Source organism: Gossypium hirsutum, chromosome D01, assembly GCF_007990345.1.
Source record: "Gossypium hirsutum isolate 1008001.06 chromosome D01, Gossypium_hirsutum_v2.1, whole genome shotgun sequence".
Taxonomy (NCBI): domain Eukaryota; kingdom Viridiplantae; phylum Streptophyta; class Magnoliopsida; order Malvales; family Malvaceae; genus Gossypium; species Gossypium hirsutum.
The window spans coordinates 54,163,728-54,182,802 of record NC_053437.1 but is presented as its reverse complement, the minus strand read 5'-3'; the positions used below and the strand labels follow the sequence as shown (position 1 = coordinate 54,182,802).

The 19,075-nt window shown below is 34.5% G+C and overlaps 1 protein-coding gene across 1 annotated transcript; it reads right to left on the bottom strand.

Annotated features, from left to right (window-relative positions):
• Positions 1 to 223: 223 nt before the first annotated feature.
• On the bottom strand, positions 224 to 9,519 carry LOC107921565 (uncharacterized). Its single transcript, XM_016851402.1, has 3 exons — positions 9,241 to 9,519; positions 377 to 508; positions 224 to 235 (listed from the first exon to the last, which is right to left on the bottom strand). Exons 1-3 carry the CDS (start codon positions 9,517 to 9,519, stop codon positions 224 to 226), a joined length of 423 nt encoding a protein of 140 aa, XP_016706891.1.
• Between the last annotated feature and the right edge of the window lie 9,556 nt (positions 9,520 to 19,075).

Genomic DNA, 19,075 nt, shown 5'->3' with positions numbered 1-19,075 from the left:
TCTAATTGTTTTAAAACAACATATAAAACCCATAAATTAATAGTTAAAACTCTGTTGGTCCTTGGATATTTATATATTTGGCTATATGTATTCACAACTGAAAATATACACTCTCAAGTAATAAAACTCTTTGAAACCCATCTAGTTGACAATATGGATGCAGTTATATTAAAAAAGAACCAAAGGGAAGAAGGTTCAGGTGGTTAACAAGAATCTAACACAACTACTCAAGAGGCTGGCAACATTTCATCAAAGGAGAAAAGAAATAATAAGTCAAAATACAAACAGTAGAGTGATTGTTATGCGCATACCACAAGAGGGAAACTCAAGTATTGGTAATGACCTATAAACGCCCTATGGCCTACCGGGACATTACCTGCCGATGGAGTGGTGACTGGAACTTAAAGTCCACAAGGAAGTAAAGGCTGCAAGTTCCTGGGACTGGTCCAGGAATGAATTCCCAAATGTTTATCAAATGATCGAAAAGGCTACTTTCTGATGTAGTTGACTGCAAAAACATTATACAGGGTAAGATGATCAGTAAGGGAAAGAATTAAATTCATGGAAAAAAAAGGATCATCTATACACATAAATCCATAACTTAAAAAGCTATTAACAAGATTATCCTAGAATAACTAACACCTATAAACCTAAATTCATCTGTCTGTCTATACACATTGGCAACTAGTTCCTATCCAGCCTATAAACAACTAACACCTTGCAGAATGAACATGTTTCACTAAGACTTAACTCACAGAAGTGGTTTGAATAGAAAAGAATTTGAAAATGTTAAAGGTTAACTAACATTGAGTTCTGGAATTGCAGCAATAGAACAACTCCTCGGCACATAAATCTCCAAATATACATTATATCAACAATATCTATGAGATTTGCATCAGTCCACATGAGATCACTTGGACATTTTAGCAGAACCCGCTAATTAGAACATGATAAAAAAATAGAAATAGCTGAAGATGGATTAACATAAACACACACTATGTGAATCCACTATAAGTCTCAAATTTATCTTCATTGACCTATGCACAAAAAGAAAATGGCCCAAAAATTGCAAAAAGATAAAAACACAAAATACAGAAGAATGAAAATATTGTATGATAGAAGCCAAGCTTTTACTACTTTCCAATGAGCATAAACAATATTTCCATAAATGATTGCATTCAGAGGTGTATGTCTCTCTTTCGCCTCCTCAAACCAATAATCTGCAGCTCTTCCAAAATGACACAGGATATTAGTTCAAGATGAAGCAAATTTGCCCATTTTGGCCATTGGCCATTGACCATTTCATAGCCCCATAATGGCCATAAAATTCACCAAACAAACTTTAACTAGTCTACCACAATTTTGCAAACAAAAATTATTTAAAAAAAAGAAGAAGCAAAAGCAAGATGCTCAAGAAACATAGTACTTTAACCAGATAAGTCCATTCAAACACATGAGAACATTGAGCCAGGCATGCACTTAGGAAAATCTTGCATCCTCTTGGTCCCTTAGTGATAAGCATCCAATTTAAAACCATTTGGTAATAAGTAGAGGAGTTTAACTTGAATATAAGAGTACAAAAAAATCAAAAGAGTTAATAGACGTGGGATGACACCACTTAACACTTATCAAATGAGAAATAACCTCCAAAGAAATTGTCAGTTTTGCATTTTCATTTTACACCAAAAGACTTTTGAATCATGAGAACACACCTAATGATATTCAATGTTGTCAAATATATTATACATGCGTCAGAGGAAACTAAGTGATATATTAGAGGCTATAGATTGAGTCACTACCGGTCATAGTAAAAGACATGTATAGGCACTACATTATCCTTTGGCTGTCCCCCACCCCCATCATAAAACTGGAAACTTTTTGTTAGATTTCTATCAACCTCCAAAAAATAATACAAAATGCATAAAAGTTGATGTAGCCTGAGAAATCGTTAATGGGAGACATTTTTTCAATGGAATACTAGAAGAGGTTCTGAACAATCCAAACAGAAAAAATAACATATTGCTACAGCAATCTCGGAACATGACTATGATTAACCCACCTTAAAATCCACAAATAACTAGACTCTTAGACAAATATCCAATATTTTTAAGCATCAAATATCCAATATCTTAATACAATAGACATCGCTAAGTAGATATCATCAGCTTACAGAACACATAAATGCCATGCGAAGAAAAAACAGCAGTTTTAAATATAAGGGTGAAATTCATTGCTATTACTTTTACAAACTTTGGCTTGCTTAATTCGGTCGGACTAAAAAATAGAAAGAAATAGAAAATTTGGAGCTCAGTAACTGCCCTGCAAAACCGTGCTCTATATCAAGAATGGTCAAGGATTCTCAAATCATTTCTTTATCACAGTTCACCAGAAATACAGGACTAACGAAACAATAAAAATTTTAACAAACATATTGATATTTCACTATTTTAATCACATAAGAAACTAAATAAATGAACTGAACTACCCAAATTAAAATGTAATAGAAGATAAATCTTCGACTCACGGAGGCTGGCAAGTGAGTTGGTTGTTGGGTAAAGTGGCTAGGCGTCGACTGCTCGGTTACAGCCTCTGAGGAAATGGGGGCACATTGGATGTTTAGGGTTTCGGGAAATCAAATAATGTGGATAGGGAAGGTAATATATCTGTGGAGATGATATCGAAGAAGAAAAAGAATATTTGATTTCTTTATGAAAATGGAGCTGTTTCAATAAAAATTAAATAAATTCGCGCTATATGAAAAACGCCGTTATTACTTTAACTTTTGCTGCTTTTATAGGTAAAACGCCGTTATTGTTTTACCTTTTACAGCGTTTATAGAAAAAACACCACTAATGTATATATTTGCGACGTTTTTCGATTCAAACGCCACTAAAAATACCACTAAAAGCTTAATTTGATGTAGTGATTTTAGTCAATAAACACACAAAAATAAGTTCATTTAAATTAGATCGTGTACGAACATAACAATAATTTATGTTGGCATATGCAACCATGTTATTCTATTAAAATAACTACGTAATTACAAATTTAACAATTTTATTTGACAAGACAAATATTCAAAATTATCAAATACAAATCCTATATTCAACAAATATGAATGTTTGTTATTAAAATTATATATATATGTATTTTTATTTGCTAAGCCAGTCAATTTTATTGATTAAAGAACTTGAAACAAGAAAATACCATGCAAAAATAATTACCCTGAAAGAACACTATATAACAGAGTCAAAACTCGCCTAAAATCAAAGACATCAACTTAAAAACACTTGGCTCGACAACGCCTTAAACAATTTAGCACCATAAACGCCGTAAATATAAATTTGATCGATAACATCATTCCTTCAAATCAAATTAAAACTAGTAACACCTATGTCAAAAACTTAATCAAACACCACTACATCCTCAACGTTGCTAATGTTGTTGACGAAACCATTTTTTTTGGTGAAAGAGGTCGTCGACTTTTTATTTAAAAAAAATAAAAATTAGGGTATGGGAGTCGCCACCAATCTTTTTTAATGGGTTGTGATCGGGTCACCTCGAAAAATAGTTATTTTTATAAACGATTTGATTTATTAAAACAACAATTTTGGTCCACGAAATTCAGAAAGATGGGTTCGGGAGTCGGTTATGTACGAGGAAGGATTAGCACCCTCATAACGCCCAAAAATTGGTACCTAATTGATTAGCTAGTGTCTTAACATCGAGAATTGAGAATTTAATAAGAGTTTAAAAATACGATCCTTTGTTAAAACATTAAAATTTTTTGAGAAAGGGACATATTACGCGTTAATCGAAGAGATTTACATCCCGTAAGTTAGGACACAACGTCTTAAATTCCCGATACAAGATTAAATGCCGAAAAATTCACTTAATTGAAAGATATTCGATTATCTCGGTTTTAGAAAAGACCATATTCCGTAAGTTAGAACACGGTCTTTTATTAATACCGAGATTATTTTAAAAATGTATTTTTTGAAAAGTGGTTCGTATATTCGAATTTATCAGAAAATTGAAACCCCGTAAGTTAGTGAACGACTTCTCGAATTCCAAAAATACGAAAAATTATCATCGTTTTTAAAAATCTTCTTTTTTTTTGAATTTGGATGAAAATTAATGTAATGTTTAAAGTGATATGCGAATAAAATATCAAATTATCGAATGATTACAACGAGTGTATTAATAAGCAAATCGTTGCACATACAATAACAATAATAATATAACATACATCATTTCAATGCTAATATTAACAATCAAAAAGAATAAAATAAATAATAACAAATGAATAACAACCACAATAACCATAATAATAAGTCTAAAACTTGAAAGTATTTAAAAAAACAATTAAACTAATAATGGAATAAAATAACACTAATAATGACAAAAAATAAAATAAACAAGCCAATATAAAAAATAATGATAAAATAAAAACTAATATAAGATAGATTTAAAATTGAGAGTAAGTAAATAAATAAATAAATAAAATAGTTAAAAAATAAAGATGAAAATGATAATGATAATAATAATAGAAATAATATTATAAAAATAAGATAATAAATATGTAAATAAAACATACATAAGAGTGTATTTAAGGATTATAAAAGAAATAAAAATAAATTAGTAAAAGAAATATTAGGATTTAGATATATAAAAAAAATAAATAATGGATATAAAAATAAAAATAATATTAACTTAAAGAAAAATGAAGAACAATAGACAAATTAATAGGCAAATAATAAAGTAAATTACTCAAAGGACTATATTGAAATTAGAATGAAATTGGAGGCAAAATTCGTAATAAATTTAATGATTAAATCGAAATAGGACTGAAAATTAATGTGCTTGAAGAAGGAGGGGTCATTGGGGAAATTATTCCCCTTTCCCAAAACGACACCGTTTCAGGTGTTTTCCCTTTTAAAACAGTCTAAGGACCAAATTAAAAAAAATGAAAGTTTGTGGAAAAATTAAAAATAAAGAAAATAGGATAGGATCCAATTGTAACCATCCTCAAAAGCGGAACAACTAAGGACACAAATAGCCCCTTCGTCTAAAAACACGCGAATCCTAGGCGATTCGGGTCGGGTCAGTCCGGTATAGGTTAAAACGACGTCGTTTTGACATTTATGTGTGCTGACCCAAAACGGCGTTGTTTCATAAAAATCATTTTCAAACACCTTCTTAAAAAAAACAAAGAAATCCTCTCAACTCTTCTCTCCTCTCTCTAGGCTCTAGCTATCGCTCCAGTCATCAGCCATTGTGTCGGCCACCCGCCGCCGTCCATGGTGGCCGAAAAGTAAAAAAAGCCATTTTTGGGCTTTTCGACTCCCTGAGCCTAAAAAAATGCCGATTTTCATCGAAATCGGCAGACCTCCTTCCCTAGCGGAGAAAAACGTGAATAAAAGTAAGAGTTTAATCCTTTATCTTTATTTTCTGTGTGTCTTTTTAAAAAAAATAAAAGTGATAAAAATGAATCAAACAAAAAAATAGTAAAGAACTACCTTCTAAAATGGTTTGTATTTGTATTGATTTTTCTCTGATTTTTTTTATTCATGTTCGTAATGTAGAAGCCAAAATACAGGAATCGGGGCCCCTTTTTATAGCCCGAAAATATCCTTTTTTTATTTTTCTCTTTTCTCTTTTCTGTTATTTTTTACACTGTTATTAGATTCTTCTCGTTCATTCATTTTGTAGGTACAAGGCCGTTGGCCAGCTGGTGTACGGAGGCGCACGTGGGGAGGTGGTTGGAGGTGCGACGGCTAAAAGCTGCTTAGCTAGGTCTTTTTTTAAAATGTAATGGGTTTGGGCTTGTATTGGGCTAGGGTCTTGGGTTTTTTAGTTTGTAAATGGACTGTTTGATTCTTGGACTTTTTATTGGGTTTGTTTTATTTGGTATTTTTTTTTGTTTGGTTTATTTTTAATAGGCCAGGTGAATCGGGCCTGTTACAGCTGTTCCTCTTTGCTTGTTGTCGTGTAATAAGAATGGAGCAAAGACTTTAAAAGGGCCAATTTTGCCTGCCCTCTTGGTGCTCATCTTCTTCAAGTAGCCTCATTCCATTTCACCACTTCTTCAAGGGTATAGGAATTGGTGTTTCGATCCGCTTCAATGTAATTTCAGGGAAAAGAGACTTGTAGCTTCGATCCACTCCGCTATAACTTCAAGGAGATAAGGATTAGTAATTTCAACCTGCTCCACTGCAACTTCAGGGAGATAAGGATTGTGGTTTCGATCTGCTCCACTGCAACTTTAGGAAGATAAGATCCACCATAATTTGTAGCTTTAATCTATTCCATTACAATACCAGGGAAATAAGATTCGTTGTCTTCAGTCTGCTCCGCTGTAACTTCAGGAAGATAAGGTCCGCCATAATTTGTAGCTTTAATCTATTCCACTACAACGCCAGGGAAATAAGATTTGATGTCTTCAGTCTGCTCCGCTGCAATTTCAGGGAGATAAGGCTGGTAACATCAATCTGCTCTATTACAACTTCAAGGAGATAAGATCCGCCATAATTTGTAGCTTTAATATGTTCCACTGCAATGCCAGGGAAATAAGATTCGCTATCTTTAGTCTGCTCCGCTGCAACTTCACGGAGATAAGGCTGGTGGCTTCAATCTACTCTACTGCAACTTCAGGAAGATAAGATCCATCATAATTTGTAGCTTTAATCTGTTCACTACAACGTCAGGGAAATAAGATTCATTACCTTCAGTCTGCTCTGCTGCGACTTCAGGAAGATAAGGCTGGTGGCTTAAATCTGCTCCACTGCAACTTCAAGGAGATAAGATTCACCGTAGTGACTTCAATTCATCCCATTGCAACTTCAGGGATATAGGATTTGTAACTCTACTGATCTGTTCTCTGGGGAACATGACCTGTAGAATCCATTTCATGGGCCTAGTTGTGCCTATTGATTAGGATGTTATGATCGGAATGAATCAAAATCTCCTAACTAGATGTGTATGAATGAATGCAGAATGTCATGAGAATGATCCCTTAATATTTGAGTTGTCATTGCTCGTTGTTTATTAAGGCTTTATCACTGACATGTTATAATGCCATCTTGTCCGACTTGTATCTCCAACGAAACACTCACGTTTTACTTAATCAGGTTGCCCCCACTGTAACTTCAAGGTTCATTCCACTGTACTTCTGAGACATAAGATTTGTACCATCTTCCTCCCACTGTAACCCTGGGGTATAAGATCTAGCTCTTTCTCAATTCTCTCCTACTGCAATTCAAGGGTACATGATGTGAATATCTTTGTTCTTTTACACCATTCCCAGGGTATCGTAACCAGATGTTTATGCACAAATGTAGAATTTTCTTCTCGAAGAATAACCTCCTCTTATTGTTTGGTGATCATTGTTTGTTTATTCATTGAAGCTTTATCACCGACACGATATTTTATCGTTTTGTTCAATCAATATTTTGACAAAAAAATTCGACGGTATAGTCTTATTTTAGATTCTTCCTTCTCAGATATTTCTAACCTTTAAACTTGGTGCGTTCTAAGCAATAGTCCTGTTTCAGGTTCTTGTATCATTTAGAAACTTCTAGAATAATATGCAGAACTTCCTTTGTGAAAGTATTGTTAATCCATTAATCATTATTCTAATGCAACATGCTTGCAAAAGGTCATAACACTGGATAAGAATAGAATTGATTTGGAGCATAGCTCGAAATGAATAAATTATCAATGATGGAAGAAAATAAAAAAAGAATTGATTGGGAACATGTATCTTGAAAAGAATAAAGTATTTCAAGAATAGCAAATTCAATATAAGTAATATGAAAACTAGGTTCCTCAGATATCGCAGCTTGAACTTCTCTGTACAAACTTTTTAAAAATCATTTTGAGCTTGACATGTGTTTACGAGATTTAGAGTACTTTGTCGATGTCCCAGACGTCGTATTCCCTTTCCTGTTGATTTAGGTATAGCAAGATCACCGCACTCCATTTTGATCAAAATTTGAGTCGCCTTTTTTGGGTTTTCAACTCAAATCCTCTTTGGTCTAAATTCGCCTTTTACGGGTTTTCACGTTGGCCTCTCTTTTTTTCTTAGGACTCAAAGAGCCCTTTACGGGTTTTCACCTTGGTCTCTTCTCCTTCTTTAGGTGAAGTACTTCTTGACTGAATCTAAATTTATAGGATTAGGCAAGTTTTTACCATCCATCTCGGTCAAAATCAATGCTCCTCCAGAAAAGGTCTTTTTTACCATATAAGGTCATTCCCAATTTGGCATCCGTTTCCCTCTAAAATCCTTTTGTAGGGGAATGATCTTTTTCAACACCAGGTCCCCCTCAAGGAATTCTCTAGGACGAACCTTTTTGTCATAAGCTCGTATCATTCATTTTTGGTACATCTAACCTTGACGGATAGCCTTTAGCCTCTTTCCTTCGATCAAGTTCAACTGATCATAACAAGATTAGGTCCATTCTGCTTCATCTAATTTTAGTTCTGACAGAACTCGGAGACACAGAATCTCGACTTCAATAGGCAAAACTACCTGCATTCCGTAAACCAAAGAGAAATGCGTTGCCCCGGTGGAGGTCCTGACAGATGTTCGATAAGCATAGAGGGCAAATAGTAATTTCTTATGCCAATATTTATAAGTCTCAGCCATTTTCCCCACGATCTTCTTAATGTTTTTATTGGTTGCCTCCACTGCACCATTCATTTTTTGGCAATATGGTGATGAGTTATGGTGTCTGATCTTGAGTTGATTGTAGACCTCCACTATTGTGCTGTTGTTTAAATTCAGCGCATTGTTAGATATGATTCTTTCTGGCATTCCATACGACATATGATCTCTTTTTTCAAGAATTTACTGACTGCCGACTTCGTGACAATGGCATATGAAGAAGCTTCCACCTACTTGGTAAAGTAATCAATGACCACGAAGATAAATCGATGCCCATTAGAAGCTTTTGGTGATATTGGCCCAATGACATCCACGCCCCACATGGAGAAAGGCCAGGGAGAAGTCATGACATGAAGAAGTGATGGAGGCACATGAATTTTGTCTCCATAAATTTGGCACTTATGACATCTTTTGGCGTAATTAATACAATCCCCTTCCATGGTGGACCAATAATACCCGAATCTCATAATCTGTCTAGCCATTGTGAAACCATTTGTATACGTTTCGCAGATACCCTCATGGACTTCCTCCAAAATTTTCTTAGCCTCCACAACGTCCACACATCTTAATAGTACCTGATCCTTTCCCTTTTTGCATAAGATCTCCCCATCTAAGACATAGTCACTGGCTAGTCTTCTCAATATCCTCTTATCATTCTCAGTTTTTTGGTCAAGGTACTCACGATTCTTCACATATCGTAGTATATCTTGGTACCAAGGATGATCATCATTTTCCTCTTCTTTGATGCTGTAACAATGAGCCGGGGTCTCATCGATACTCATCTGGATAGGCTTAATATCCTCTTGTTTGCTTACTTTAATCAGGGAAGCTAGGGTAGCCAACGCATCAACCATCTGGTTTTCATCTCGTGGGAGATAGCAGAAAGTAATGTCATCAAACTCATCAATCAATTCGAGAACCAGCTTTCGATAACTAATTAATTTGGGATGTCTTGTCTCCCATTCTCCTTTGAGTTGGTATATCACCAATGCAGAATCCCCATACACCTCTAGTACTTTGATTTTACGTTCTATGGCTGCACGGATGCCCATGATGCACGCTTCATATTCTACCATGTTGTTTGTGCAATCAAAATCTAATTTGCTAGTAAAAGGATAATGATCTCCGTTTGGGGATACTAAGACTGCCTCAATTCCATTGCCCACAGCGTTTGAGGCTCTGTCAAAGTTTAGCTTCCAAATGTGACCCACTTGAGAATATTATTCAGTGGTTGCCACATACATTAGGTCCTCATTCAGGAAATCAAAGTTCAAAGGCTCGTAATCCTCCAAGGCTCTACTAGCTAGAAAATCTGCTATTGCACTCCCTTTCACGACTTTCTGGCTCACATAAACTATGTCAAATTCAGAAAGCAAAATCTGCCATCTAGCCATCCTCCCATTCAAAGCAGTCGAATGGTACAACATGTACTGCCTCAGTGTCCGAGTTGTCCAGATCAAGGCACAATATATTTTAAAAGGTCTAATTTTGAAATTAGCCAAGTCGTATGGTACAACATGTACTACCCTAGTGTCCGAGTTGTCTACATCAGGGCGCAACATAATTTTTCAATAGGTGAGTATCTCTTTTCACAATCAGTGAATTTTCTTACTAAGATAGTATATCGCCCTTTCTTTACTTTCTGTCTCATCATGTTGGCCTTGTAAAAAGCTTCCTAACATTCTTCGTCTCATACACCTAGATTATGTTTCTTCAGAAGACGGAATATGGGGTCACATTTCTCAGTTAGTTGTAAAATGAACCGGGCAATGTAATTCAGTCTTCTTAAGAAACCTCAAACTTTCTTCTAAGTGCGTGGTGGAGGTAATTCTCGTATCACCTTGACTTTATCTGGGTCGATCTCGATTCTTTTTTCACTGACTATGAAGCATAACAGCTTTCTTGACCTAGCTTCGAAAGTGCATTTTGCTGGATTGAGCTTGAGCTGGAACTTTCTCAATCTTAAAAACAATTTTCTCAGGACTTGCACATGTTCCTTTTTTGTTCTGGATTTTGCAATCATATCATCGACGTAAACCTCGATTTTTTGTGCATCATGTCATGGAACAAGGTTACCATGGCTCTTTGATACGTTGCTCCCGCATTCTTTAATCTGAATGACATCACTTTATAGCAAAACGTTCCCTACAGGGTTACGAATGTGGTCTTTCCCATGTCTTCGAGATACATCTTTATCTGATTGTATCCAGAGAAGCCATCCATAAAGGAAAACAGTGAGTAGTCTGTCGTATTATCCACTAAAGTGTCAATGTGAGGCAATAGGAAATTGTCTTTTGGGTTGGCCTTGTTAAGTCCCTATAATCCACACACATTTGTACTTTCCTATCTTTTTTAGGGGCTGGAACGATGTTGGCTACCCATTCTGAATATTTGACCACTTGTAAGAACCCAACATCAAATTGTTTTTTGACTTCTTCTTTTATTTTTAGCACAATGTCAGGCCTCATCCTCCGGAGTTTCTGCTAAATTGGCTTGCAATCCTCTTTTATAGGAAGGTGGTGTACTACAATATCAGTGCTTAACCAGGGCATATCCTGGTATGACCATGCGACATCTTTTAATTCTTACAGTAACTTAACGAGGTCTCGCTTCGTCTTTGTGGTAATGTCAGTTCTAATCTTCACCTCTTTTCTCTCTTCTAAGCTCACAATTTCCATTCATTCCTTGTGAGGTAAGATTTGTTTCTCCTCTTTTTCTACCATCCTCAACAAGTCCGGAGATAAGCCACAGTCTACGTCATCTTCAAAGTCATGGGATCCCTCTAAACACATGTATTGTTCAAAAGGGGATTCTGAGTCTGTAGCAGCGTCACTTATCTCCGGGGTGAAATTAAAGAATAAACTGTACTAATTGGCTGAGCCAAAAATTTTGAAAATTTTATGATAGGAATATATGTGAGTCTAGTTTTGGATAAAATTAATAGAACTTAATTTGGAGCTCTTTAGCTCTGGATAAAAATAATTTAGTAACTATAACACGACTAGACAACTTTGAATTTAAATATAAGCGAATAGTGAAATTATGTATAATGCTATTTAAGCATGTTATATACATAAAGGATGTGGGATGGAGAGGAGGAGGAGGACAATAGAGTATAATAATGAATTGTGTATAATTGGTTAAATGTCTGATTATAATCGATAAATGTTGAAATAGGAGTGATGCTTATATTGGTACATTACTGGTCATGGTAAGCTCCTGAGAGAAAATAAAGTTTAATAGCATATGCGTGGGGTATATCTGGCATGAAATGATGTCATGAGTGGCTCATGAATTAACTTATGTTGGTAAGTTGATGCATAATTATAGTATTCAAATATATACATATTTGTAATATTTTGCTATGTGATTCAGAAAAAGGGGAATAAATAGCATACTGAAAATTCGGCCATGGTGCTAGTTTATGTTAAAAGAGTGTTTTATGGCATATCTTAGGTAATGGAATGTTATGAATTTTGAGATTAATTTTCTAGTTAAATAAATGACAAATGAATTGATTGCGTATTCATAATTTTGACATATGCTTGGTATATGAAACGTAATAATATATGCTTGAATAAACTTTAAGTATTCGAATGACATGGATTTGATGGTGATAAAATTCGAACATTGAATTCGTGAAGCACAGGTGATGTATTATTGTTGTGTTATAGCTTGGTTCGAGAAATTGGTTAGGTAAATGGTAAGTGAAAGGATTTATGGATTTAAAAGAAAATTTGGAGTGAATATGAAATTTGGCTCAATGAAATGATTTCATCAATTAAACATTGTATATTCCAGAATGTGTTAGTGAATTACATATTCGTAAATTGACATTCAAAGTTCAGTTAGTGATATATGAAAATAACATGAAAAGATTTATGATTGTGATTAATATTGATACTGACTTAAAGTGGATTCTTCAATATTGGATTGATTTAACGGATATATTGAGCATATGAATGGGTATGTATTAGGCCTCGTAAACCCTAATTAGCGACTCGAAGATAATAATTTGAAAGTTTTTAATTTGGATAAAATTTTATAACTCGGTTTAATATGTTTATAAGTGTATTTATTTTGGTAATGCCTCGTACCATATTTCAGCGTAGAATACGGGTAAGAGGTGTTACAATGTGACATCACTAGATTCGGCCCTAATGTTTAGGTTGGGTTTGGGGTGTTACAATATGATTATGAATGTAATGAAAGAATGATTTGGAGGAAAATCCCAAAAGAATGAAAAAATCTAAAATAATTTCTCGTATGGAAAGAATGAAAGAATATTTGCTCAAAATGAATGCAAAGATATACTTCATTAAAATAATGATGTTTAGACATGAGCCTATTTCACAAAGGGGTTATTATCACTTCTACGCTAAAAGCAACAAGTGTGTTCTAAACATTACTCTAAGTAAGCTCTAAAATCTACAGGAATTTCTTCTGCAGTCCAATTGTTTAGCACATTCCCTAGTTCATAAGGGCAGATATCTAACAAGGACCCTCCTTCAGTTTCTTCTTCAGATATAACATTGATGCCCCAATTTCTGAACATTCCTTCCGAGCCTTCATTATATTCAAAGAATTCTAGTTCGTTATTATCCATTAGGTCTTGCACCAAGGCTCTGAATTCATTGCACTTTTGAATCTCGTGCCCCACTTCATGATGGAACTCACAGTAGTTCCTCATCTTTTCGTAATTTTCTCCTGAATTTGAAATGGTTGACCCCTTTTTTACCATCTCATTCCAGACCCATCTCAAATGAGTTTTTATTTCTGCAATGTCTGTCTTGATTCTTCTCCCCATATCTTCACTCATCGCGTTTACCCCATCATCAATATGATTGGGTAACAGATTTTCTGCATTAGATGGGTCATCGAATTTGAAAATGCCCATATTGATGAGCCTTTCGACTAGCTTTTTAAAAGCAGTGCAGTTTTCTATCGAGTGCCTCATAATTCCTGCATGGTATTTGTATTGGGCATTTGCGTCGTACGGGGGTTGCATTGGTTTTAAGTAAAAAGGGGAAACAACATGTGCATCGAATAAACTTTGATACAGCTCCCTATACGTCATTGGGATTGGTGTAAATTGGAGCTTTTCAGTGTTTTGCTTTGTGTCAGATTCTTGTCTTTGTTGACCAGCAGCCACTTTTCTTGGCTGATTTACAGTAATTGATTTTGAGTAACCCTTATTATATGTACTTGTGTTGTTCACCTCGTTTTTTTTTTCCTTAAGGCTGACCTTTTATTACTCTCTCCTGCATCTATCTTTCCATTTCTTATGGCATTCTCGATCATTTCGCCATTCATGACTATATTTGAAAAACTTTTTATGGCGCTTCCTAGCATGTGTGTGATGAACGGGACTTTTAAAGTGTTGATAAAGAGTATCGTAGTTTTTTTTTTCTAGAAGCTTGGATGGCAATTTCCCTCCATCTCTGTGCATATTGCCTAAAACTCTTACTCGATTTCTTCTCCATGTTCTGTAAAGTAATTCTATCAAGAGTCATATCAGTTACATGACTATATTGCTTCATGAATGCTTGTGCTAGGTCCTTCCACGAACCAATCATGGAACAGCTCAATTGGTTGTACCATTTCAATGTTGCCCCCACTAGGCTACCCTGGAAGCAATGTATTAGCAGTTAATCATTGTTAACGTATCCAGTCATCCGTCTGTAAAATATGGTGATGTGAGCTTTGGGGCAATTGATCCCATTATACGTTTCAAATTCTAGCATTTTGAACTTGTAAGGAAGTACTAAGTCTGGAACCAAGCTTAGATCTTTAGCGTCAATTCCATGATGACTATCAGCGCTTTCTATTGCTTTGAATTTTTCCTCTAGCCATTTACACTTGTCCTCTAGTTGTTTTGGCAATTCTGCCTTTGCTTTTTCCTTTTCTGCCACTTCATTAAAATCGAGGATAACGGGATTAGTTGGGTTATCTCCTGGGTTTGAACCTGATCTAACTTGAAAGTTCATTGGCATCAAAGCACCAGCTTAAAATTGTTAAGGCCTAATTGTGACGGATGGTCTCCGTGGGTACATCTCAGCTTAGGTCTGTACATTTGGTAGAGTAAAACCTGGAGGATAGAACGGTTCCTCCTCCCTAGGATTGGCCATGGGGCCTTTTCCCTTATCTATTCCGCCAACAAATAATTAGGTCAACTGAGTTCTCATGTTTCTTTGAGATTCTAGCATTTTGTCCATCATGTCTTGTTGGATCTTAGCCAGTTGCTCTTGCATTTGCGCTTGTAGTTAGTCTTGCATCTCCCTCTGAAGTTGTTCAAGTCTTTCTAATCTTTGGTCCATGTCTTTTGTTTTTGGTCGGGTACCGTAACGGTGTTTGGTTGGTAAGTTTTTGTCAGTTTCCAGATTAACTGAAATGATTTTAACCAATTAGGATCTTTTGGTGGACTTTAATGCATATGATGTAATGTAATACAAATGCATGAAATGAATGCAAAAAGAGACGTTGATTCTGATTCAATTATGTTAGAACAACTTTACTAGAAAATAAATCTCTTTACATAAAGAGGATATATATTCGGCTTTGCCCTCATACTCTAGGTGAAAACATCGATCCTTTCCTTCATTCGAATGTTAAGATAAACCCCGTAAATTTTCTAATAGATGCCTCTACTAGCTCATTTTTGCTTGATCCGGGCCGCGACTTATTACTCACTTAGCCTTGTGATGCTCGTTAGCTTCTTTAAAAAGGTCAGAACGTTGACAACTCTCGAATAATCTTTGTCAACCTGAAACTTTGGGCAACGAAGCAAAATCGTGTACTCCTCCGTTAAACTATCACCCTTCTCTTGTTGTGTTTCCTCGAAACATATTCGGACAACCATATTATCTTCCACTTTATCAAGAAATCCATTTTCCATGACAAGCTCTCTATTTAGCAACTGGACGTGAATCAACACCTCTTTTTTATGATGAAAATGCAATGAAATCATAACTAGAACAAAATGAAATAGGTTAGTACCAATAAAAAGCAAGCAAGAAAAAAAATAAAAAAAAATAGAGCACCTATTCGGGTGACCACTAGGGGTTCGGCATGGTTCTACCTAGGGTAGGCTTTTAGAGCTTATTATATGCGGTTCGATTCTAAAGTAAAGGTACCTGAACCAGCAGATTCCTCGATCCTCACTCATTATAGGCTCATACAGACCGAGTTCAGTTCAGAGGAATACATTTCCCTATGACTATACGGAGATGAAAATCAAACGAAGGCTTAGGTACAGATGTATTGCGAGAATAGTCCACTATCCTATACGGAGGTGAAGACCTCACGAAGGAATAGTTTCTCACTCCCACTTAAAAGGGTATAATCGAGCAATCATGTAATGCAATGTGCAAAAGTATACTAAGAGTCTCGAACCAAACAGAAAACATATCCAAATGATGAAAACCACAAAAATGAAATCCGATGAAAGAATCGTAAATTTAAACCAAATTATCAATTTTCGACAAAAAGACAAAAAATAATCAACTTGCGGCTTGACTCTCTTATTTTGTCCCCAATGGAGTCGCCAAGCTGTCGAAACCATTTTTTTTGGTGAAAGAGGTCGTCGACTTTTTATTAAAAAAATGAAAAATAGGGTATGGGAGTCGCCACCAATCTTTTTTAATGAGGTGTGATCAGGTCACCTCGAAAAATAGTTATTTTTATAAATGATTTGATTTATTAAAAAAATAATTTTGGTCCACGAAATTCAAAAAGATGGGTTCGGGAGTTGGTTACGTACGAGGAAGGATTAGCACCCTCATAACGCCTAAAAATTGGTACCTAGTTGATTAATTAGTGTCTTAATGTTGAGAATTGAGAATTTAAAAAGATTTTAAAAATACAATCCTTTGTTAAAACATTAAAAATTTTCAAGAAAGGGGCATATTACGCGTTAATCGAGAAAGAGATTTACGTCCCGTAAGTTAGGACACAATGTCTTAAATTCCAGATATGAGATTAAATGCCGAAAAATTCACTTATTTAAAAGATATTCGATTATCTCGGTTTTAAAAAAAGACCATATTCCGTAAGTTAGAACACGGTCTTTTATTAATCCCGAGATTATTTTAAAAATATATTTTTTGAAAAGTGGTTCGTATATTCGAATTTATCGAAAAATCGAATTCCCGTAAGTTAGGAAACGACTTCTCAAATTCCAAAAATACTAAATATTGTCTTCGTTTTTAAAAATCTTCTTTTTTTGAATGTGGACGAAAATTAATGTAATGTTTAAAATGATATGCGAATAAAATATCAAATTATTGAATGATTACAATGAGTGTATTAATAAGCAAATCGTTGCACATACAATAACAATAATAATATAACATACATCATTTTAATGCTAATATTAACAATGAAAAAGATTAAAGTAAATAATAACAAATGAATAACAACCACAATAACCAAAATAATAAGTCTAAAACTTGAAAGTATTTAAAAAAAATAACACTAATAATGGAATAAAATAACACTAATAATGGAAAAAAAATAAAATAAACAAGCCAATATAAAAAAATAATGATAAAATAAAAACTAATATAAGATAGATTTAAAATTGAGAGTAAGTAAATAAATAAATAAATAAAATATTAAATAAAATAGTTTAAAAAATAATGGTGAAAATGATAATGATAATAATAATAGTAATAATATTATAAAAATAAGATAATAAATATGTAAATAAAACATACATAAGACTGTATTTAAGGATTATAAAAGAAATAAAAATAAATTAGTAAAAGAAATATTAGGATTTAGATATATAAAAAAACTAAACAAATAATGGATATAAAAATAAAAATAATATTAACTTGAAGAAAAATGAAGAACAATAGACAAATTAATAGGAAAATAATAAAGTAAATTAGTCAAAGGACTATACTGAAATCAGAATGAAATTGGAGGCAAAATTCGTAATAAATTTAATGATTAAATCGAAATAGGATTGAAAATAATGTGCTTGAAAAAGGAGGGGTCATTGGGGAAATTATTCCCCTTTCCCAAAACGACACCGTTTCAGGTGTTTTCCCCTTTTAAAACGATCTAAGGACCAAATTAAAAAAAATGAAAGTTCGTGGAAAAATTAAAAATAAAGAAAATAGGATAGGATCCAATTGTAACTAGCTTCAAAAGTGGAAGGACTAAGGATGCAAATAGCCCATTCGTCTAAAAACACGCGGATCCTAGGCGGTTCGGGTCGAGTCGGTCCGGTCCAAGTTAAAACGACGCCGTTTTGACATTTATGTGTGCTGACCCAAAACAGCGTCGTTTCATAAAAATCATTTTCAAACACCTTCTTAAAAAAACAAAGAAATCCTCTCAACTCTTCTCTCCCTTTTCTAGGCTCCGACCATCGCTCCAGTCATCGGCCATGGTGGCCGGAGAGTAAAAAAAGCCATTTTTGGGCTTTTCAACTCCCCGAGCCTAAAAAAATGCTAATTTTCATTGGAATAGGCGAACCTTCTTCCCCAGCGGAGCAAAAACGCGAATAAAAGTAAGATTTTAATCATTTATCTTTATTTTCTTTGTGTATTTTAAAAAAATAAAAGTGATAAAAATGAATCAAACGAAAAAAGAGTAAAGAACTACCTTCAAAATTGATTTGTATTTGTATTGATTTTTCTCTGATTTTTTTTATTCGTGTTCGTAAGGTAGAAGCCAAAATACAGGAATCGATGCCCCTTTTTATAGCACGAAAATATCCTCTTTTTTATATTTTTCTCTTTTCTCTTATTTTTTACAGTGTTATTAGATTCTTCTCGTTCATTCGTTTTGCAGGTACAAGGTCGTTAGCCAGCTGGCGTATGGAGGCGCACGTGGGGAGGTGGCTGGAGGTGCGATGGCTGAAAGCTGTTTAGCTAGGGTTTTTTTGTTTTTTTTTTTGAAAATGTAATGGGTGGGCTTGTATTGGGCTAGGGTCTTGGGTTTTTTAGTTTGTAAATGGACTGTTTGATTCTTGGACTTTTATTGGGTTTGTTTTATTTGGTATTTTTTTGTTTGGTTTATTTTTAGTGGGCTGGGCGAATCGAGCCTGTTACAGTTGTTTTATTAAAAGAAACTTTTTATACAAGTTAAAAAAAAGTTTCAAACATTTTCCATTCATACTGTATGTTGGGACGAGTGGGGTGTTATAGGCATATTGAATGTTAATTCAATTGTTTCATCTTGGTGTTGAGAAATTTGTCTTAATGAAGTTTTTAGTGCAGCAATATTTGTAGCACCTTCTAGCCTCCATTTGACAAGGAGTTGGCTTTCATGCCCTTGTATTGTTCTTGAAATTGTGGCATGAGATCTTGAACTGTTTGTTTCTATTAAAAAAATACTCTTATTGGGCTTTGGATTAAAACTTTAGTGTTAACTATAGAGTACATGACTTTGAAATGAAGT

Bases quoted from the DNA above. Each gene is read 5' to 3' on its own strand.
- LOC107921565 (XM_016851402.1), bottom strand. From the start codon at position 9,519: ATGGTTGATGCGTTGGCTACCCTAGCTTCCCTGATTAAAGTAAGCAAA. The intron at 509-9,240 runs GTACTATTAAGA...ATGTTTTTGCAG, and splicing joins GCAAAAAGGGAAAGGATCAG to TCAACTACATCAGAAAGTAG.